At 38.1% G+C, this 22,956-nt stretch overlaps 1 protein-coding gene across 3 annotated transcripts in view; it reads right to left on the reverse strand.

Moving 5' to 3' along the window:
- Positions 1–22,956, reverse strand: part of KDM5A (lysine demethylase 5A) — a 50,991-nt gene that overhangs the window by 22,210 nt on the left and 5,825 nt on the right. For all 3 annotated transcript variants that reach the window (XM_054817367.1, XM_054817356.1, XM_054817373.1), the window contains 14 exons: positions 22,535–22,705; positions 21,911–22,045; positions 16,562–16,667; positions 15,932–16,020; positions 12,788–12,946; positions 10,276–10,395; positions 9,021–9,179; positions 7,262–7,443; positions 5,308–5,470; positions 4,331–4,450; positions 2,896–3,090; positions 2,601–2,782; positions 2,204–2,328; positions 1,806–1,956 (listed from right to left, as the gene is read on the reverse strand). In XM_054817367.1, coding sequence (XP_054673342.1) covers positions 1,806–1,956; positions 2,204–2,328; positions 2,601–2,782; positions 2,896–3,090; positions 4,331–4,450; positions 5,308–5,470; positions 7,262–7,443; positions 9,021–9,179; positions 10,276–10,395; positions 12,788–12,946; positions 15,932–16,020; positions 16,562–16,667; positions 21,911–22,045; positions 22,535–22,705 — 2,057 coding nt within the window. The remainder of the gene's footprint in view (positions 1–1,805; positions 1,957–2,203; positions 2,329–2,600; positions 2,783–2,895; positions 3,091–4,330; positions 4,451–5,307; positions 5,471–7,261; positions 7,444–9,020; positions 9,180–10,275; positions 10,396–12,787; positions 12,947–15,931; positions 16,021–16,561; positions 16,668–21,910; positions 22,046–22,534; positions 22,706–22,956) is intronic.

Here is a 22,956-nt window from a genome sequence, read left to right on the forward strand (position 1 = left end):
TTCGTGTAAATGTGGTTCTTCTCAATGTATTAAATATGAACACAAATGTTGAAGAAGCAGCTGAACATGACCTCTAAGTTTCCCAACACTGTTCAAAGAAGTTTCAAAATCTTTCTCAAACTTCAACTTCATAACATATTGCTATTTAGCATACAACAGCCCTCACATGTATATACAAGTCCTTCCCCCCCCCATGGAATTCCTTTCAGCTTTAGATCAGACACACCATCAAAAGTTGTCAAATCTTTCTACCCTGTGTGTTTCTTGGGACAGTGCTGGAAATCCACCAAATAATTAAATGAACTCAACTCTGTTGAGAAAAGGCTGACACACTCCAAGAGCAGGAGGGGGAGGAAGCAGCAACAGACCAGGAACAGCTGAGAGCCACCAAAATAATTAAACTTCACTAGGAACGGGGTGATGCAACCCCTGTAGGATTGCTTCCCTCACCCACAGCAGAGTTCTAAGGGACCATACCCCTGTGGTAGTGGGATCCTGCAAGCAATAAAAAGCAAACAGGAGAGCCTTCTTTCCCCTTCAAATACAGCAAAAATGCTTCCCTATTTTATAATAGCTTTCCAATTACATCAGTTATTATACTTGGATCTGTGGTGTAACTAACATTTCAGTGTTCAAATTCAAGCAATTATGATATGCATTACGTTCTGTGTAGCAAAGTTGGGTATTATAATTAACAAATTATTTACTTTTTACTCCCTGCCTTGAGAAGTCTGAAGTTACACACAAAAACTACACATGCAAAAAACCCCAACACCTCAACAAACTACAAAGCTGTATCTTACACTCAACAGAGGAAATTCAAGCTATAAAAGTTTACCATACAACCACTGGCACAAGAATTACGGTCACCTGATCAAATTACTTTCTATGGGACTTTTATTCAGCACACAGAATGCATAGGAGAGAAGGAAAAACACGTTGCTGAAGGCTCATTACAGCAAAACAAGGGGACACATCCAGCAGATGGCTGGGCAGGGCCAGGGGACAGAGTAACACTGAGGCAGCCACAGGCAAGGCAGGCAGCACAGAGAAGTAAGCGAGTCTAAACCGCCCAAAGTCACTGCAGCAAGCTACTACTTTGTAGCCACACATCACTGCCCCCCACGGTCTTTCCCAAGAAGTAAAAGACTGGCTCAAACTATGCACTGTTTTTGCTCTCTGTACTGCTCTGCTCCCCAAGATCCTTTTCCCCCAGTCAATGCTGGCAAGACATGTTTCCTTTGCATCTTCCAGTAACTCCACTAGCATCACAACACATTCTGCAACTTGAGAACAGCTGGCAAAATTATAAATATTTTTGAGAAATGCTGTACCAGAAGATACAACTATGCTTGCCTCTTCAACCATAATTGGTATTTCCTACTTATCAAGCATTTTGCTTCGCAATCCAATGTTTTAACAAATTTTCCTTCCGTAACTTTAAGCTATGTACTTAGCCTACTTCACTACCTAAAATAGAAACATTCACATCAAGACTTTCATTACATTGTTTCCTCTAGTTGTCTTTCCCTACAACCCTCCCACAAATTCAGAGAAATACCTGATCAGCAATCAAATAAACTTCTCCAAAGGAGAACGTTTAAGACGTTCCAACCAAGTCCACTTTTTTGGCTCTTTGTGTCACTCTATCTGCCTCCTCTATGTCTCAATGAGTCACAGCACTAAGGGCAGCAAATACAGAGAGAAGTTAGGAGGTAGGGAGACCTCAGGGTTCTTACATTTCCAGGTCCAATCAAGTAACAAAACAGACAGATAGAAACTGTTGAAAAAAAAGCCTGTTCTACCTGTGTTTTTGCTTTTTGCTCAGAAGCAGCTGTGCTACTGAAGCACAGGTCTCCGCTTCTTTCACAGCATCTCTGAGCCTGCGGAAAAGATCATTCTCTGGATATTTCCTGTCTTCAGCATCCTCCAACATTACTCTCAGCTCGATCACATCTGTAATAACAGCACATAAATAATTTGTATGCAAAACGAAAAGAGATTTTAGACTGCTTCAAAGGCCTTCCATCAAGGTTCCAACAGGCTAGTTCAATTTGAAATGCACAATGATGAGTTGCATTACACTCTCAGATTAGCTCATTTCTTTTTTTCCACTAAACAATACACACTGTTTCATTAAATGAGAATACAGAACAAATGCAGGAGTTTCAGGACGTCCTACTACGAGCAATAGAAGTCTGACCTTTCTTGTGGTTGAGATTGGCAGACAGAGCCTCTGTAACTCTACTGACCCAAGTGTCATAAGACTGTGCTCTAACTTTCACTCCGTAGAGCAAAGAAGGAAGGTCTTCTAGTGGGTACCGGTACCTGGAGATATGGAAGGAAAAGACAGAAAGAATATTAATGTTCATACAAAAGCCAGGATATTGCTTATATTGAGTTTTTCCAGCTACAATAAGGCCAGAAAGACAGAACATGTATAATACCTGCTGCCTTGGAACCAAGAAACAAGCAAAGAGGATAAAAACATTCCTTGAGTAAAGGAAGAGAGAAGTGTGGCCAAATGTTGTATTTGGTCACTGGTCTCCAGCAAACTACTGGATAGGGAAGAAAAGTGGGGGGAAAAAAATCCTGTGTACCTTAGACACTTCTTCTGCATGGGACACGGACATAAATCAGATGGATGGTATAAGCATACCAGACGCTCAGGATTACAGGAACATGTAAGAGCTGACAAGAAGCACGTGGTTCTGCAAGCTGTGCACTGACGCTCATCATCTGGAACCAGTTCAAACACCTCTTCTTCAGACATCAACACTCCCTAACAAAAAAAAAAAAAATTAGACACTTGCTAAAAACTCTAATCCAGGCGGGGGAGAGGGGGAAGCAAAAATTCTTTTGCAAGCAAAGTAAGAGTTGTCTTTTATTACTCACCATCTGTACAACAGACTCCCTTAACCGTGTCTCTTCCTCTATCATTAGAGTCATCTCCTTGCAGACCATGGCAGCCAGCCCAACATCCAAGCACTCTGGATCTGCAGCCATCTTGAAGATCAGCTCTTCATGGGAGAAAACACAATGACGTCCTAGCCTTCGGTAATGACTCACACACTGACGCCCAATGGGAAGCTACAAAAAACCCCAACATTATCATTTTGGGAAAAGACATTTCAAGATGATTTCTTAGCTCTCATTTTCTTTCCTTTGACAAAACCTAGGAAAAAGACTGAGACTAAGAGAGTTGTATCTTATGGGACAGAGCCAATTACAACAAATCACGTCACAGATGAGGACAAAGAGAATATCCAAGTTGCGGGAGCATCTGTCATAACCTTGTGTGCCTAACTTTCAGACACAAGTTTAAGAGTTGTCCTAAGCTCTTTAATTTACTTCCATTGGAAAGAAACTGGCACCAAAAAGAAGTCATCTGGTCTGTGCCGAGGTGAATGTGTTGCCCTCTAGATATTATTATGCTCGGACACAGACATTTAAAACAAGATGCCTCGAGTTAACCAAAATTGGTATTACTCATTTTGTACCTTTTAAAGAAAAAAAAACCAAACAAACCCCAAAACACTAGATGAATTTGCTACGCAGATTTCTATTTAAATTTTGCATAAGCAAAGGAAATTTCACGTGCCTGGTGTGAGCTTAGCAGTTTTTCACAGAGGCTGTACAAAGATTACATCATGAGCACAGGAGAAAAGAAGAATACTGACACATTGTCAATCCTGTGGAGAACTTCTCTGACAAATGAATAAAATTCTTTGATTAAGTACTAAAATTCCTATTTGAAGGTAACGAAAAAGAAGTCAGAGATACGTAAACTACAGATGAGATCGTAACTTCCAACTGTAAACCCTGGATAGTGATAGTGCACACTTTTGACAACTTACTGAAGAATCCACATAAACTATGCTCTGGTGTGGCATGGCTACTAGAACTGATGTGATTTAAAGGTGCAATGAGCTGGCACAAAAGGAGAACAAAAGACTGTTATATGCCTACCTCCAACATTCAAATGACAACAGCAGCTCAAGACAGTACATTAATCTGTATCAAATTCAGAAAGAGACAAAGAAATACTAGCTAAAGGTACCATGAGATGTCACTTTTTGGTTAGATCAATATTTAAAAAGGAAGACCACATGCCATAGTTTCAGTTCAAAGATGCTTAAAATTACGTGCTCATCAAAATGTTTTTGTTTAATGGAAACTCACATCAGTCTTTAATTGTTGTACCAGGAGCTATAAACATAAAACATGCTATGTAACATAGAAGACTCCTCTTCAGATAAGAAAGGTACTAACACTCTCCTTGCAAAGGTGACCTAGCAGAGACATAGCAAACATATACAAAAGAACAGACCCAGTCAGCAGTGCAGAAGTTCACAGCTTCAGCAAAGTTATATCCCTGGTTAAATCCAGAGTGATAGGCACGAGGAAAGGTCACAACAAACTCGCCAGCACACTGATTGGTCCTGTATACCTAATACAAGTGAGGATAAAGGAAAAAAAAAAAAAAAAAAGAAAAAATATGAAACTTGCAACAGAGTTTAAAACATGTAATTACAAGACATTTGAACACCGCCTTCTTTACCTATAGAACACCACAGGCAACGTAGCTACTCCAAAAGCGGTAAGGATTGGGTCTGCCTTCTTAAAGCGAACCCTCAATTTACAACCTTACTCAAAAAAGCTGAATACATAAGCCAACAGTTGAAAATTCTCTTTATGAATCCCAAAAGGGATGTTTCTCTATCATTTAATCCATCGCACCACAAAGTGCAAAAGCTTCTGGAAACAGTTTATGGTTTGCTTTGTTGGGGTATTTGCCAGGGAAGCAATTTATCCTGAGACAAAAGCAAATGATAGTGACTGCTGCTTCAACATCTGCAGTCAATTACATTTGGTCAAAAAAAGTATTTTGTAATGCTGAGATTTCTACTGAACATAAGACAAGTATTTTACTGTCAAAAGATATTAAAAGCATTTCAGAGACAAACTTGGTGCTATGGCAGGGTGGGCTTTTTTTTAATTAAAAATTAAATTACATACAATGTACACTTGTTCTATAAGATATTTTATGTAAGAAGCTTGGGCTTGGCACACTCACTTCTGATACAAGAGAATTTAAATTTCATGGTGAGTCTAGAGGAGATTCTAGAAAATAGCTTTAAAAACATCCCATAACTAATGAATTGAATATGTAAATGTCCACTATAAAAAAAATCTTCAGAGTCATGCCAAACCATTGTTACACAAAACTGGCACAGAATGAAAAAAAAAAAAAAAAAGAAAGCGCATAGGAGTACTTTTGTAAAAAAATGCTCATGTGCTACTCACTGGTACACCATGTTCCATCAGCACATTAGGGTTCATAATAGTGACCAGCTGATGCAGGAGATCAGGCTGAGATTCAAATAGCTCAGGAGCCAATTCCTTCATCACATCCTCTAGCTGCTCTGCTGCATGAGAGGGCACACCATACCATGTCTTCGGCTCTCCCCTAACAAAACACAACCACAGTAATAAACACATTACTTAACAGAAAGCAATGGTGGCTCCCAACTGCAAATCTACCTCAAATCTAGCACCACTGTCCACACGAGCCAAATATTTTGCATATAGACACAAAAAATGCATTTAATCAACAACCATCTTCTTCAGAAAGTATCATTCTAATCTGAAAAATCGTTTACACTGCAACACAATTCTGAACATACCTGACAGCAGATTTGCCATGACAAGCCTAAAGTGGAAGATAATTGTCATTTACCATGCTCTAAAGGGATAAAATGAGCAATTATTTTCCTTTAGGAAGAGAAAAGTAAGTTTAACAAATAAAACCTTGGCCATCACAGCTCATGTTTAAGAGAAAAGAGAATTACGGTACTGCTCTACTCAACTAGGCTTAGAGTAGTCCTATTTCTGAAACCAAGGGAACAGAATACCAGCTAAGCAGAAGTGGAAAGAAGAAAACACCAAACAGTGCAATGAACTATAAGCAATCCTTCTAATACACATAGCCAATTACTGCAAACCACTGGTCCACTAGATTCTTAAGATAAAAAATGCCTAATAACATGAATTAGTTAAGTATTAGGGAAGAAAGAGATTAGCAAGACTAAAACGAAACAGAAAATTACGTGAGAACACATTATTCCAGTCCTTCCAGTCTTGTCTTAACCAAAATAAACTGTAATGATCTAGTATCTATAGTGCTGAGGTTTATTTTTAAATTTTATTTTCTTAAGAAGTACAAGCAGTAGTCTGTCGAAATATCTGAAACCGTTTACATAGCACTATTTAACTGCATTAGTAATCTTGCCACCAACCATCCCAAAAGTTAGATGAGGCACAGTGCAGCATTTTCTGCAGGCGTTTCCTACAGGCTTCAGTGACACCTGCTGGTAGGACACCGGTAGTAACCCCCAGTTAGTTACTGCTCTGCATCTGAGCTGCTGGAATTCACCAGCTGACACGAAACCCTCCCATACTGACCCAGTTGATAGTATGCTGAGGACAGTAACTGAACTTGAAACAAAATTAACCCGCCTCCCGAGCCTGTGGATCAGAGCTTACTAGCAAAGATGCTTCTCCAGAAACGTGCAATCAGTCTAAAGGCTATCAACTCACCCTTACCAGAGGTACAACAAACTTTCTATTCTGAAGAGGTGCTTCCCACAGCTTCCCCCTCCTTCCCCCCTGCTCCATCCACTGTGACTGAGCCTGATGAACTGGGAAGACTGCAATGCAAATAGTTAATCTGTCACAATTCTTCTTTTCAAACACAAAAGCTGAACACCAGAACACTTCTAGGATTGTTCTGAAAGACAGAATTACTTTCAAATTTCTCTTCTCTTGAATAGGAGTGTTTCTGTGTATAGATCTGCTGCTGAAGATGCCTGTCTAAGCCCTGAGACAGCAGCCTCCATTTGCACCATGGGGGGCATACCAACTTTAAATCACAAAGCAGTGAACCACTGAACTGTAACTCAGTTCAAAACTAAAAGATTTCTTAGAAAAGATGTGAGCCTTTAAAGCATGATTTTACAGTGACACTGGATTTTTGGCACCACAAGAATATTTAATCAGTTAATGAAAAACACTGAAGTGCTTAAAACAGTATCTGTATTTGCTTTTTATCAGCCTCAGCTAAGAATACGGTCCGCTCATCACATTTAGCTTTTTGGTTAAAAATGTCATCAGCGTGCGTAAGGCGTTTTCAAGTAGAACTACAAATTTACTAACAGCAAACAGGGCAGTGTAAGGTAAATGCACAAAGGAGAACCCATACCAATGCAGGTAGTTAATGGAATAGCTCCAGTGATCTTCAATATGCCAGCAAAATGAGGAGAAGCACATCCCTACGTACAGCCAAGGTACCTTCATGCCAGAGATATCTGCATTGATGTGAGCAAGGACTGATTGTTCTAGAATTGGCATGTTATTCAAGTTCCAACCAGAAAGCGCATAATCCTGCCAAAAAAGGAGAAAATTCTGAATAAGTCAGAAGAATATAAGGACACCAACTCCAGAAAAAGAAAGTACAAAGGAAGAGATGAGTCTATCCATTTCTATAGTAGACAGTGGGTAATATTCTGCAACAATGAAGCATCGAAACTAGGAAATAATTCCTTAATTACCTTGGCAGTTAATCAGACTAAGATTTAAGGCTAGTCCTAGTATTTCAACATATATAGCCCATCTTCTTTGGATCAAGGTTTATATCTTAGGTTTTGATTTTTTCCCCCCATACGTTTCATGCTTTCCTGGTGGAACAAAATACCAGCAACACTAGTAGAACAACAAAACATAAAAGTCTTCAATAAAATAGGATAACTTAAGATTGTAAACAACGCAGTGAATCTTATGTTATTATTTCAGCTTAAGACTTGCTTTATTGCACTGCAGTTTATCTTGATGATCTTTATATATTACTTTAGAAAGTTTTAAGAAATTCCTACACACTCATTTCTGAGCAGGCAGCATCACCAGTTAAGCAATCCCACCTTTACTTTCAAATACACAGTTTGTACAAAAAATGAGAATCGAAATAAACTGCCTTAAAAGCTCACTACTTTTCAGTCTACTTTCCACCTTAAAAAAAAGCTGTTAGCACAGATTCACAGTCATTTTAGGCATATCCTACAGTTGCTGAAAGGACTGGCCACAGCTTCAGCTCAGCCACACATTCCTGCTGTTTCCTTTGCTCTGACACTATAAAGACAATGCAGTGAGTCAGATGACTTAAGTCATCTGGCTAGAAAATATTTTTTAAATTACTACTTTCATACAAATAGATCAACAATCAGTTCTGACTCACTAAGCACCTACACAATCACCGCATAGTGGTACAGGCAGGAAGGTGCAGGTATGGGTGGAAGACAATAGTGAGCAGGATTACCTCTTCCAGTGAGCAGTATAAATTGATTTGGGGTTGTGTAATCACAAAACCACACCTTTACTCTCATTTCCTTTGAATGTAAACATATAAGCAGTCAGAAAATTTATATGTTACAGTAAGGTCTGAAGAAAAATAGGTAATATACTTACCAGATGTTCTTTATAAATTTTTCTGTAACAAGATGCAGTACCTACATCTTTTCATTCTTACAGTATGCACAGTCAGAGAAACAAGCTAAATCCAATTAGTTTGTTTTACCTATTATGAACCTCCTAAGGAGGTTAGAATCATGTTTCTGTAGCTAACTCCGTAACAAAAAGGTTCGAACAAGAAAGAAAAAAAAAAATCTTATCAGTCTCATACTCAGACATACTGTAACAACTCACACATCTTTGCCTGCTAAGGTTAAGTGATACAAAACAGGTGACACTTAAATCATGAAGAGAGCTTAGCTATCAGCAACCAGATCTGTAAAAGAACCTAAAATACCAGAGTCATGCCCTGCTCAAAAGGAAGGTTAAGTGTATGCAAAAGCCTTAAGCAATTTCTTCATGAAAAAAAAATCCACGCTGATTTCTGACCTACATTCTTAATGTGAAATCTTATGCAGAGTAAAGAATGGAGTCAGTTCGCATATCCTGTTCCTCACCTCCTCTTCTGGCATCAGCTTTCGCCGGCCATCCTTCACTGGGAAGCCACTTCCAAAGTCCTTGGATGAGATATCAGCCCCATATTCCACAATGACATCTTCTTCTATGCTGCTCACCAATCGCCAGAATTCTTTTTCTACAAGCTCAGTGGGAACCATCTAAAAGCAGAAAAGATGTTAGGGTATGTGCAGATAAGATCCAACATAAAAGTTATCTTTCAAGCAATAAATCATTACTAATCCCCCATGAATTTTCAAACACCAAGGCCACTCCCTCTCTGTTTCATCTCTTCAAAGTCATAGTTTGGTCTGTATTCCTTAGCAGTGGCTGCAACAGAAATAGGATGCCACATCATAAGGGATGGAATGAACAAAAAAGATGGGGTTACCAGAAGTACAGCTAAAAAGAAGGGGAGAAGGAGACAGCCAGCAGAAGCCAAGCAGCAAACAGAACGAACAGCACGCAAAGTCCAAACTATTTCAGAGGATAATGACCAGAACTTCTGAGCAACAGTAAGGAAATTCAGACAAAGAATTGTGTTCAAGAGTGTAGTCTTCATACAGCTCATTACAACTACTTATTTGCATTTATTTATGAAGCTTATTTGTAAAAGAAGCTTTGCTCCATGTCCCAAAGTTGTATCATAAATGTGAGTCCTTAAAAGGTAGAAGCTTTAGCAAGAATGCCCATAAATTACCAAAGAACCCTGAGAGGAGAAGGAGCTTGGTGCTACATGCAGTCTACAGGACAGTGGAATCATGGAAGTGTGCCAAAGCACAAATGTCAGTTTTAAAAATGCTGCTGAGATGCAGAACAAAAAACCCTCTGATTATGAGACAGACTCAGCCTGTTGACTTGTCTACAAGAAAAGACTGTAATAGGGAGGAAAACAATGATTTATCCTCTGAACAAACTGAATGAAGACAAAAGCCAGAGGAAGGGCAGCAAAAAGACTCCTTTGCCAAACAAGAACAAGATACTCAGTACAACTAATCAAAAAGGGCACGAACTTAACTAGAGTACGGCCAATAAGATATATCCTAACAAGCAATAAAGCGATCTATCCATCACAGGAAAATGGTGAAATGAAATTGAAATGAGACCAGATGCCAGAAAGCTAATTCATTTGTTTATATGTTTGAAGCTTATGGTGCCTCTTTAAACAAAGCTAAGATGCCTCCACAAAAATTCAGGATCAACTGAAACCTCTTCTCTTCGTCCCTGCAAGGAATCACAACAAAAGTTGAAACTCACGTGGACCGGCATGTTGAAATAATCAGACTTGAAGTTATCAGCCATTTCACCAAAGCTCTGGAGAGTATATTCCCTGACAGCTTGTTCAAATCCAAAGGCCTCACGGGGTTTGTTGCATTCCTAGGAGACAGAACATAAAAACACTGTTCCCTGCAGCAGACTACGACACAGTTACATTTTCAGCAAAAAACCCCCAGTGTCCATCTGAGTCCTTACCAAACACAATAAGCTATCAGTTTTGAGCGCTTTTCTCAGCTGAGGAAGTCCTACCACAACGGAAACAGAACAGAATTAATTGTACAGAAGCTAATCTAACACGGTAAACCCCAATGCTACACACTTCTGCTTTCCTGTCCAAAACTAAGTTTCATCATCTACTCTGTCAGACACAGATTAAGACAATGTACAAGAAGCTTAGATGACCATAAGGCATTTCTTAGACTGGGTTCAAGCACCTGCAGAATAACTGCACAGGAACAAACCCTGCAAGTGCTTCAGTCTTATCAAGTCAGCAAATCATCAACTGATTTGGCACTGTGAAAGTACACAGAAGGAAAGAGGAAGAAGGAAATTAAAACAATGCAGCACAGCTAACAACAGACATGGTCCATCTGACAGATAACCTTCAAGTCTTCCACTGTTCTATCCCCATTCATCCCAAGAGTGCAAAAAATACTAGTTCACCTTTCAGATACTCTCCCCACCCATTTCTATGGTGTCCTTTTCAGCCTCTGTGTATCTGACACAGTGTTTGTATATCCAAGACATATTTGAACACAAACATGACAGATTTATCTGACAGTCATAAAGAAACAGAACTGGAAAGAAATTCAAGAGATCAGTAGTTTCTTTTTCTTCAAGAGGAACTATCCTTAGACTATGCCCAACATTTATCAAAGTAGTTCTTAAATGGAGCCTGCAACAAAGAATCTACAACATCTGTAAACACTGTCAATATTGACCTGAATATATATAAAGAGTCCTTACCCTGTTCTTCCTAGCTTCTGTTCCAGCACCCTGCTGTTAACATTACATTAAGCATCTGTGCACAATTAACATTTAAAGTAAAAACTGAGGCAAAAAGCATTACTGAGCATTTCAAACATCTTTCTGCTGTTGTTTACTCTCCGTTACATAACACAGCTATGTTTTCTCCCTTTTTCCTCTTTCTTCCAATATATTTCCAGAATTTTTCAAGTACTTTCTGTATCATTTGCTAGTAAAAACTTATTTGGCACCTTAACTTTTCTGATTGTGTCCCTACATGCATATTTTTTCCTTAGGAATAACATATCCCTGGGTTTAGTAGTAGTAGTACCGAAATTTCTTCTGAGTTGCCACATTCTTACATCACTGCAGTCACTGTATTTACTACTATATTCTCTAAGTTACCTCCACATTGGATTGCTGTAGTTTGCTAATACTCCTTTATTGCTATCTCTTAAGGTAACAATAAACAAGCAGCTTAATCCACCCTGTGAGCAGCAGCCCAAAGGGTTAGTTGCAGCTTTTCCCTTGCCTGTAACTATAAATTTCCACCTCTCTCACAACAGCATTTGCCTCAGTTCATCTGACAATCTAATCTCTCTTTGTGAAGGGTTAGAGAGCAACGAGCTGATCCACCTCATTATGTGGCTGCACAACTACTCTTACACCACCATAAAGAAAACAGCAGAAGCCCACACCGGGAAGGGTGTGGGGGGAAATGGGCACATACACATGTGTGTGCAACTACCCCTTTTGGAAAAAACACCTTCTAAAAAGTTAAAGCCAGTCATAAAATTACAGATTTAGAAACAGTAAGCTTTCTTCCTCTGAATCCTACATCTACCAATTTCCTAAGCTTGCAAAATTTGTTTTCTTAAGACAAATACCAAGCCAATCAAATGATGTTCGCTACCTTCAAGCTGTTGATCGGTCATCTCTTGCAACATGGTAGCTCTTCTTTTTTGAACAATGAAATTCAACTAGCTTCCACTTTTGGAGCCTCAACAGTTCCTTTTTTAGCCTAACCCAAATCTAAAATAGCTACAAATTTTTTATTTAGTTCTTTCACTTTCTGCTATGAGCTATTCTGAACAACAACATAATGACTTCTCAATAATCAAAGCTCCCTGTTATGCCCAAATCACATACTTTGATTACTTCATAGTTTACAAAATGTCTCATCGTTATGCTCTAACACCTATCACAACCCTACTTCTCACCCTAACTTCCCACTACCAGCTTATCAAATTGAGTTTCAGCTCTTAGCATACAAAGGCCAAAGTTTTAGCTGTCAGATGGCTGTATAATAAACAAATGTTATGCCCAAGCTATAGGAGGAACATTTCTCTCTCCTTATGGCTCATCAACCAAGAACAGCTGGAGATTCACAGCTCATCTTGACAATATTCCAAACAAAACTACAGCTTCTACCCAGATGGAACAGCACTGAGCTGAACTGCTGCTCTTCTGATCTTTCCAGGAATACAAGTATACATACAAAGCTTGAGTAGTTCTTGAACTGTACCTCGGCAACGCACTTTGGACACCTCCAGTCACCTTTGGGTACATCGGGTAAAGGAGGAATCAAGCAAAAAGTGTGATAGCTGTCATCACATCCATCACACAGTAGCAGTTTGTCCTCATTATTTCCTCTGCCACAGAATAAGCAAACATAGAGATCAACCTGTGGAGAAAAAAAAAAAAAAGAAGTTACAAAAAGTTTCCTTATCCAGAACCTGCCTTCCTTAAACAAAGGAACAAAGGATGCAATCCTAAAGTCCGATATATGAACATCAATGCAGTCCCCTCTGGTTTTCAAGATGCATTGATAATGAACGATCATGCTTCAATTTCTCAAAGCAGTAATACGTGGGAAGCAGGGGGACTTTGGACACTACAAAATAACTATCCAGTTCAGGTGGACAAATGTTTTCTATATAACTCAGAAGTAGCATCTCATTTACATTGAGGCAAAAGAGTAGATTACAGTTTTTAGAACTTCGTGCTCTTCCTCTCTTTGGGCCTCTCTCATGGAAAACAATTCAAACTAAATCTCTACAAAGAGCACACAGCTGAGGAATGTCTCCAAAAACTATTTCAGAAACGTACATGCCATCACTTGCAACAGTACAGTGATTATCTTTGTAATGGAAAAGAAGAGGTAAGAAACCCCACAAACCTACAGATTTCAATATAAAAATCCAAGGGGAAGGGAAGAAAACTGCATGTAAAGGTACCAAGTTCTTTCTCATTCTCTCCAACATAAAGGATAAGAAACTCCAAATGATAACAGAGAAGTATTAATCCCAATACAATAGCAAACAATTTTTGCAGGTGTTTGTCCGAGATAATCTCTCAACAAGAACAACACTCACTGGGAGATATTCTCAGGGACCAAAGAGAAAACAGCATCAATAGGTTTCAAATTTTTTTGCTGTTGCTTCCTGTTTTGTCCAAAGGACTTTTAATTTAATATAAACATTTAATACAGTACTGAAGATCTGTAACAATCTAAATGAAGAAACTGTGTATTACTTTATCACAGCTAAAAATTATCTTATGTATAAATTTTTAACAACAACATGAACTTCATGAATAACACTTGCTCTAAATTTCTGCTACAACTTCTGTCAGTCACTGGGCAACTCAGGCTATGCGTATTCCCTCCACACAGCTCAAAATAACACCACAACTAGTGGGGGTGTTTTTTGGGGGGTTGTTATTCTCATCAAGACATCACAAAACCACGTGCTTTTCAGCTGATTAGGTTTGCACAGTTGTGTTAAATACTTGGTGTCAACCCCATCTTGGTTACACAAGCCTAGTTAATTATGCAACTTCCTAGCTATGCAATAATGTACTACTTAAGATTGCTCAGGTTTCTTAAGAAACAATTTTCAAAAATAATGCAGTTCTATTAAGAGACATATGATTTTCCCCTTTTTAAAAAAATTCACGCACTCACCCTCATGGAATATCCTGTCTGTCTAAAACATCAAACTAGTTGCTTTTGTTGCAAGTATATAAAACGGAGGGAGGGTACCTTAAGCAGATATTTTCAGGTTCTCTTCCCAAAGCTAAAAACGCATGAAAATGCCATTTGTAAGAGGCAGCTATTCTATGATAGTCCATAGTTACCTATCACTGATAACACCTTCTTCTCTCCTAATTCATATTAACATATGCAATCTTTTTTTACATCATCCCAAGCGACAATTTGTCAAATACAAAGACTGCATTGAAATACTTATTCACAACAAGCAGATCTGTGATTACACAATACCCACAAATAAGCCTCCTAGCCACGTAACAAAATACAGTAAGAGTATGACAATATATAACTGTATTTATCAGGAGGAGAGAATAAAAAGAGAAAGGTGTATGTTATTTCAGTTAGCATTTCACATCGATGAAATTTCACAGTTAGCATTTCACAAAATGATAAATAAATGAGGGAGAAGTGTAAACAAAACTGCAGCGCAGTATTTTTTAGACAAAAGTTATTTAAGGCTAATGTATCACCTGTGCACTTCAAAGACTGCCTTCCTTGAAGATCTCTCATTCAAGTATAAAAAAGAAGTGTGGAACCAAATGGTACTAAGTCACAGAATTTCACAAGATTACAGTTACAGGAGTACAGTTCCAAAATAGAAGTTCTGCTGCTACAGTATTTTCATTTTCTCTTATATATAGGACTAAATGGAAAGAGTAAACAAATACACTTTTCTACAAAGAAACAGAGACTAGACAAAATATTTTTAAATTAAAGCATACTTAAACAAAATGGTCACAACACACAGCCTAAGAATACCATATACTCAGTAGTAGTAGTACAATTTAGAGTGTGTCACGTAAATTCTATCCTAGCTGCAATGGCACAATGATCTGTTTTTTAAATATCCGATTTCTCCCACATTTTTTTCCCCAGGAGGCATTTCCACATATAAAAATATGATCACTAGAGGCTTTCAGTTGCCGTGGCCTTCTATGCTTAAAATTTAAAATAAGGTCTTGTAAGTGTTCTCAGGCTAAGAAAAAAAGAACAGCTGAATTATTAGTGAAGAGTCTCTTTTTAAAGACATTAAAAGCATGCATCTTCATTCATGGTTGTGTACACGATAAAATATGACATTTTAAAAGTAAAAAGTCATGTGCTATGAAAGACACTACGAACTATACATTGCTTTTCCACAGTCAAACATCAAGTGTGCTAAACATTTCATTTTTCCCCTCAGGGGTTTCACTTGTATAGACTTGTATAACGACTAGTTTAAACTCAAAACAGAAAAGACATTAAAGCTGGAATTGCTAAAAAACCAAACTCCTGAAGTAGTGGAGCACCTCAAAACATCTTTTAAGGAAGAGAAGTAGTATTATAATTGTTCTACAAAGGGGAGCTCAAATAGAAAGTGAGCTACTTGAAGGCATGCAAGAAGTGTATGGCAAAGCAAGCCTTCAAACCCATGACCAGCAAGTACCTTCATGTTGCAACATTCTTCCTGTCCAAAAGATTAAACCAGAAACCTAGCCATTCTTCCCATAACTGCTGCCATTATAGATCCATTCATCTATTTGTGGGTGGGTGGGTGGAGGGGTGTTTAAAAAAAAAATCTTAGTAAATCAATGAATTTCTTCTTATCAGAAATCACAGCAAAGGAATCAAACTTACAAAGTTGACAGAAAGAGTTCCTTTGCGCTGCCTCATCTGCATTCCAAATGCTTCTGATCTGGTTCCCTTGCGTCTTCGTGTCACCTCATCTTGAAGTAAAATAAATGTTATTAATATCACATCAAGATAGACTTAACTTGCAAAACCAACACAGATGTCCACCGTGGTACCCTGCCTTTTGTATCAGAAACTACCTGACAGTCCAAAGAAAGCAAAAATGCTTTGTTATACCTGGCCAATCTAAAACAGACAGGGATTAGGAAAACATATTTTGTTTATCCTCACAGGTGATCTCAATTCCTTCACAAAACAGAGTGAATTACACTCATAATTTGTGCACTTAGCTGGCAGGATCAGTTTCAGTACTGTGAAACCCTGTTTTCCAGTCACTCAGTTCATGCAACAGCTGCTTAATTGTTATTGTTACTATATAATACATAAAGAGTTGAAATTATGCCAAGTTACAAAAAGCACCCTGTAAATCTCTCTCATGAATGAAACCCTAGAATACTTAGCTTTCTTTTTCCAGTTATAATGATTTGCTTACTTCTTTATGTTGTCTCTAGAGACACACAGAAAGATTTAACAGCTTCGTTACTTTAAAGAGCGATGAGCCCAAGATTTAATTACCCTCTTTATCCTTTGCTCCCAATGCCAGTCCCATCATCTTGGGTCCAGCTCCAAAGATCTGCAGCTTCTTCAGTTCAGTATTTCTACTCATTTCGCCTGCCTCTGCCTAAAAATAAAAACAAAGACCATATCAGCACAAACTACCAGTATTTCCCCTCCAGGTCTCTTTATAATTTGTTTACATTCCACTTTCTCACAACATCAGCTCATCAAAAGAAACAGAGGCATGAAAAGACACACTTTTCTGTTCCTAAAGCCAATGAACAAATGCAAATGGAATAAAAGACAGCATTTTTGTCCCAACTTTCCAAATTATTTCCCATTTAGGATTACAGATAAACTACAGAAAGTCATGTATACTGCAAATAAGAGAACTAGGTTTGACATTTAGCAAAAAATAAATTAGAAGAATGCCACAGCAGTATTTTCCAAAGTCGCCATAGTTCAGTCAAGTGCTTGGATGTTAACAAATGCAGTGTTTCAACAGGATTTTTTATCTGCTTCCTTGAGTAGACACATACACATGACACTAATGAGTTCCAACCTACTCTAATTCCTTAAGCTTGGCTGCTCCTGCATTTATTTGTGATGAAATGTTACGAGTGTAACTCTTGAATCACAGCTACTCACAGTGCCCTTGCAACCTCAGAATCAGAAATGAAAAGACCCATTGGGAGACAACTCCATCCCCCTGCCAGTGCTGTTTCCTGAAGTGTTGTGTTCAACTGAACTTCTTCCTGTTTCCCGTTGCTCACCTACCTCATTTTCCCACATCATTGCCACTAACCTAAGAGCAAAAAGAACCTCCATTTTCTGTTTTTATCTGCAATGCAATCACCTTGGTATTTTCCTTTATGTTGCCTCCTTACATTTTGAAAACCCTTTCTAAGCTGATATAGAAGGCCACTAAATTCTCATTTGCAATCTTCCTCCTGAAATTCACTCATCTTAAAAGATCTCAGCAAATCTAATTCCAACAAGGTTATATTGAAGTAACTTCCTGGAGATGCTTCACCTATTATCTTCCACAGATTTATAGCCTGATATATCATGCATGAAATAAGCTCCCTTGCATTCAGTTTTTAATCAACAAACAAACAAAAAAACCCCCAAGTTAAAATACACTTGCAATAAAGCTAAAAGAAAGAAGACAATTTCCATTTATTCAGTCTAAATCAGTTGTTTTTCCTGCTTCCAGAACACATTAGAAGAGATATTGTTTCCTAGGCATTATTACTCTAAGGAATTTTTGGTGCTATTTAGAATCCCTGTTCCCACTGAACTGTGTATGCAGTACGCTAACCAACATTTTTCCAAACTATTTTGATATTCTGATTTTGAACATTTATGAATCCTATGTTGCTATTAAATTATTTTCACTTCAAATATATATTACTAACTTTGTAAGCTCACTGTGAACTGGCATCTTTTTCTCATAAATTCCTCACTTTTTGGCTAACAAGCAATAAGGACACACTGACTTTTTTGCTGTACAGGAAAGCCTACCACCTGGAGACTTCATAGTCTCTCAGTTCCCATTTGAAATTCATTAACAGTTCATCCATTCTCTCAACTAACAGAACCTGACAGAATCAACTCACATCACATTTCTCAGCACAGTACAATTTCCCATCATTTCAGCAACATTTATGAATGAACTCCACAATTTCTCTCTCCCGCTATTGTGATGCAGGATAATTTTCCCAATGATACCTGAAAAATAATTTTACTATTGTATTTACTACAAGTAAATCATTAATGTGCAGCAACCTCTCTTCAGTTTTATAGCTTTGTTTAAAAATGCATTGCCTAAATATATTTTCATAACTCCATCGCCCAGATTTACTTCGATTCCTCTAAACCTAAGTGGATGCAATCCATTCATGCTCAGGTCAAAAAAGCTATACAGTTTTCAAAAAGAACAGGTTGCATATTGATACACAGATGTTTTTTAAAAATCAGATTCCTATATAACCTTATGAACACTGCCAGGATATTGACAGTTTAAGGTGTGAATACCCAAAGCATTCAGCAAGCCTCAATAAGTAGTCTTTCTGTGGTGTACTTTAAGACTATATGAAAACACCAAACTCAAAACTGTGAATGGATGGAAGGAGAAATATTGCATTTCTTGCCATTTTCTCACTGCTAACAGCACAAAACTTTATCACACTTTTGCATTATATTTTTTCTATATAATTGAGATGAACTTGATTAAACTGTGATTCTATTCTCAGCTCCTTGTTTTCCTGAAGGATGCAGATATATTTTTGTTTCTTTTACCTTCTCAGCTGAAAGTACAACCCAAAGGCCTTTCTTGTACACGGGCAAATCCTAATGACATGATCCAGTTACACTGGATACACACACAATCTTTTTCTGTTGTCCTACTCTTATCAACTTTGAAACATTTGCATCCCCACCCCTCCTCTGCACAAAAGCAGAATAGTTACAACCAAGAATCAAAATATTTACATGTTTGGGGCATTTGTCAGCATCTCCCAGAGTTCTTTTGTTTCACACAATTATTCCCATAGAAGGAAGTTAAAAAAATGGAAGCTTATTTTATTAATTTCGTTATTCTGCAATCAATCAAATTTGTAAAAGAAACCTGAAAGCAGACATACTACTTAGAATTGGGTTTGATTTTTCAGAAAATTCTCTGGATGTTAACATCCTTTGAAAAGATAGTATTTCATTACCTTTTTTTCCAGTAATGTATTTCTCTACCAGAAATCATCATGACATAACTTCACTAGACAAATCCTTTGCCAGTTAAAATACACTCTAACAGATCTTATGTGAAGACAGACTACTCTTTTCTAAGAAAGAAGAATTGTCCTAAATTTAACCTTTCCTTAAGGATATGCTCTTTTCCTAATCGGAACTCACTCTACTTTTTGTTGTCTTTTTCTTTATAAGCTTTTACTATTCCAGTTGCCCTTCTCTGTTTTTTCATTTGTGATAGCTTTCTTCAGAAAAAAGAGAAAGACGATGAAGCATTAAGTTTATTTTTGGGCAGAATCTCTCATCACCAAATTATCCTCTTCCTATTCAGAGACAATGTATTCGACTGACACTTGATTGTAGTGTCCAAAGATTCCCAACCCATCTTTCACAATGGAGAATTCTCATTCTCTATTCTCTTTGATTTTCCACTTTCTCTAAAAATTCAAAAATTTGCTTTTTGAAGGTCTGCCACCCCCTTCCACTGCTGAGGATCTTTGTTTATTTCAGTAATTTCTGATTACTATCTTTATGCTTTTTTATTCATCACCCGTTCTTAGGTAAGTTACCTACAAGAAGATGATGTATATCATTTTGGAAAGTACTTTTAGCACTTGGAAGAAATCTACTGAGATGCAGAGGTCAATGTAGTTATCCATGCTCACTACTCAGGCATTGGACTACTCAGCACACTACACACAAATCATTCAGATGTTTCAGCTAGAGCAGAATGACATTTATTTAGCAGGTTTTTACATTACTTTCATATTACTCTGAAGACTATCTAGACAATCTCTGATACAATTCCTGGTAATCACTTCAAACAGAGTGTCCTGTTTACAATAAGGAGGTACACTGAAATCTGGAACAATTTCTCAGCATTCCCCAGATATTTACACTTCTACCATTTGAGGGTACTAAGGACAAGTCTCTGTTTCTAAATACAGTTCCAGAGTTGACTTAAGAGTTACACGTAGCTTCCAACAGAGCCAAAAAGTAGTTCTCCTAGCTATGCAAGTAGGTTGAGATTTTCCTGCGTTAAAGAAGTCATTTCAGCCATTTTAATAACTGTAATGCTTAGAAGACAGCATGGCTAGAGGCCTAATAAAAGGTACGTATGTATTTACTTTTTGCAGATGATCCAAGTAAAACCACCTCTCTCATTTCTGAAATGTAGCCCCTTTAAATGAAATGAAGCAGCTATACTGTGCCAGGATCACCACAGAATCATTTTGTCCAGTAAGGAGAAATGAGAAGTACCATTACCTTACTGAAATCAGCAGGGAAAAAAGATCCCACAGGATCCTAATAACATAGTGACACTTTTATATCATGTATGATAAAAAGGTCATACTGGCATTATCCCACAAGATTTGCTCAAATCCAAAGTAGAATTACACAATGAATGACTGCTTCAGTTCCTGCAGCATTCTCAGTTTTTCTGGATAGCTCACTAACAACACATGATTTGAGAGATCTGGTAAGATCACAGCCTGGGACTACTTGTGAGATGCATTGTTATATGGCTATGATAAATAATATCAAGTCAGCTTCAGTAAGTTGAGAAAACAGATGAAAAAAGACAATTTAATCTAAATCAATCATGACACCAGAGAAAAAGATGGAAGTTTATAAAGGATACTCAAATATCTCAGTGACAAGAAAGATGCATTTGAAAAAAAGCTGTTTAAGAGCATTTGAAAAAACATTGTAGTGCTTAAAATAAGTCTAGAATGGCATCAAGCGAGTAGTAAGTTTCTTGGCTCTAAATCCAGCTTTTGCCCGTGTTCCGCTGCCTGGCCAGCAGGGAGCCACTAGACCTACTGTGAAGAGCCTCAGGATGCTGCCTGCAACAGAGATTTTTGTCAAATGGTGAAGGCCTGCTTTATATAGTGCAACAGAAGCAGTGGAGCCATCAGGACAAGCCTCCACAATTACTTCTAATGATATAGCATTTAAAATGGTGGTGATTCAGTTTGAATTGAGATTTACTGGAGGGTACTCCCAGGATTTAATATCACATAGTAGAATACCAGAAGTTCGTATAACACCACTAATCCTGGAGAAGAGAAACTGCTTTTCAGTCGAAAAACTGTGGAAATCCTATACAATTCAAGCCATCACTGAGCATCTCCCCACATACCCATTTAATTTCTTCAGAAAAAGTCTATACAGCTTGAGATAATTATTCCCAAATGCAATTTCCACAATTAACAAAGACTTATCTACACATATTTGCATTCATGTAACTGAAGAGCATCTTCGAAAAAGTTTTGAAAAACTTTTCAAACTTTGCACAAGCAGAAGCTTCAACATCATTTCACGAATGGCTTTTTACCTGTTTAGTTTTCAAAGATATATTCACTACAAAGGTACCTAGGCCACCTGTCAATAAACAAAGAGCATTTTTTAAAAGTTTTCAGACAAACAGCACATCTACTGTAAGCAAGCCAGGCCTCAGAGAGACATCCTTTTCTGGATTTCATTTAAACAAAGTCTGCTTCCTGGTGGTGCTTTTGACCAGGCTCCCACAGCCAGACAAAGGCTACTGCACTGCCAGTGCTGCTGTGCTGGTGGAAGAATAAGCGTTCTCTGTCCGTAACAGCCAATTAACAGGGGTACCTGGGATTTGACACGCCTGGTTCTCTTCAGCACAACGTTCATTCTGGAAGCCTGCTTTGGGGAAGCCTGTGCATCTGAGCTGAGGTCCTCAGCCTCCACTTTTTCCTTAAGGTCCAAGTTCGGCTTTTGGATGCCCTACAGGATCAGAGCACAGAACACCAGGTTGATTGATCAGGCAGTACTAATCATTCCACGGTCTGTGAATCGTTCTGTTTGCTAAGAAACAGAATGAGTGAAATCACAGCATTACACACGCCAATTGGACAAGAGGCCAATTAATCCATGCACCCTTCAAATAAGGAAACTGAATCTCAACTGCCAGCTTTATCAAGAGAGAAAGACATCTTTCCAATTAATCATATCACCTTTTGCCCTGTTTTCCTTCCCAACAGGGTTGGCCTCAGTCCTATAAAGAAACAGCTATCAGAAAATAACTACACAAGGTCACGTTACAACTTCTAGCACTATTCTGTCACCAGTAAGAATAAGGGTAAACGTAGGTTTGTTTACATATCTAAAGCTTCTAAAAGCATGGACTCTATGTCCTAGTTTTGTATGCAGTAACAAGTAGCATTCTACATGCAGTTTGGGTCCCCTCTTCGTATTGTGAGAGAAGCGTCTCACCATAAGGCTGACCCCAGATTGGAAGAGCTCATAGGGGTATAAGATCCGTTCATAATGAGACTTGAGTAACGACCCTGTGCCTTTTCCTGGCAGGTAGCCAAGCCGACTTGCCACTTTAGACCACTTCTTCTCTTTAGTGACTACTTCAAAGCCTCCTTTGCTGGCAACAATCTGAAATGCATAAATAAAAAAGTTAAGGGTTCTGAGCAGCTCTCACCACCTTGCATAAACTAAGAATCAAATAAACCAACCAAATGTTAAAAGGTTCCATTAAAAAGTGACAGAATCCTGAATTTAGTTTTTGCTTCCCGAAGGACTAGTACTTTAATAACTAAGCACTTACTTATCCTCATTACTTAATACATTTAACATGGCAATTTTCCTAGTAAATGTAAATTGCGTACTGTCCTAGACAGGAGTCC

Source organism: Grus americana, chromosome 1 (assembly GCF_028858705.1).
Source record: "Grus americana isolate bGruAme1 chromosome 1, bGruAme1.mat, whole genome shotgun sequence".
Classification (NCBI taxonomy): domain Eukaryota; kingdom Metazoa; phylum Chordata; class Aves; order Gruiformes; family Gruidae; genus Grus; species Grus americana.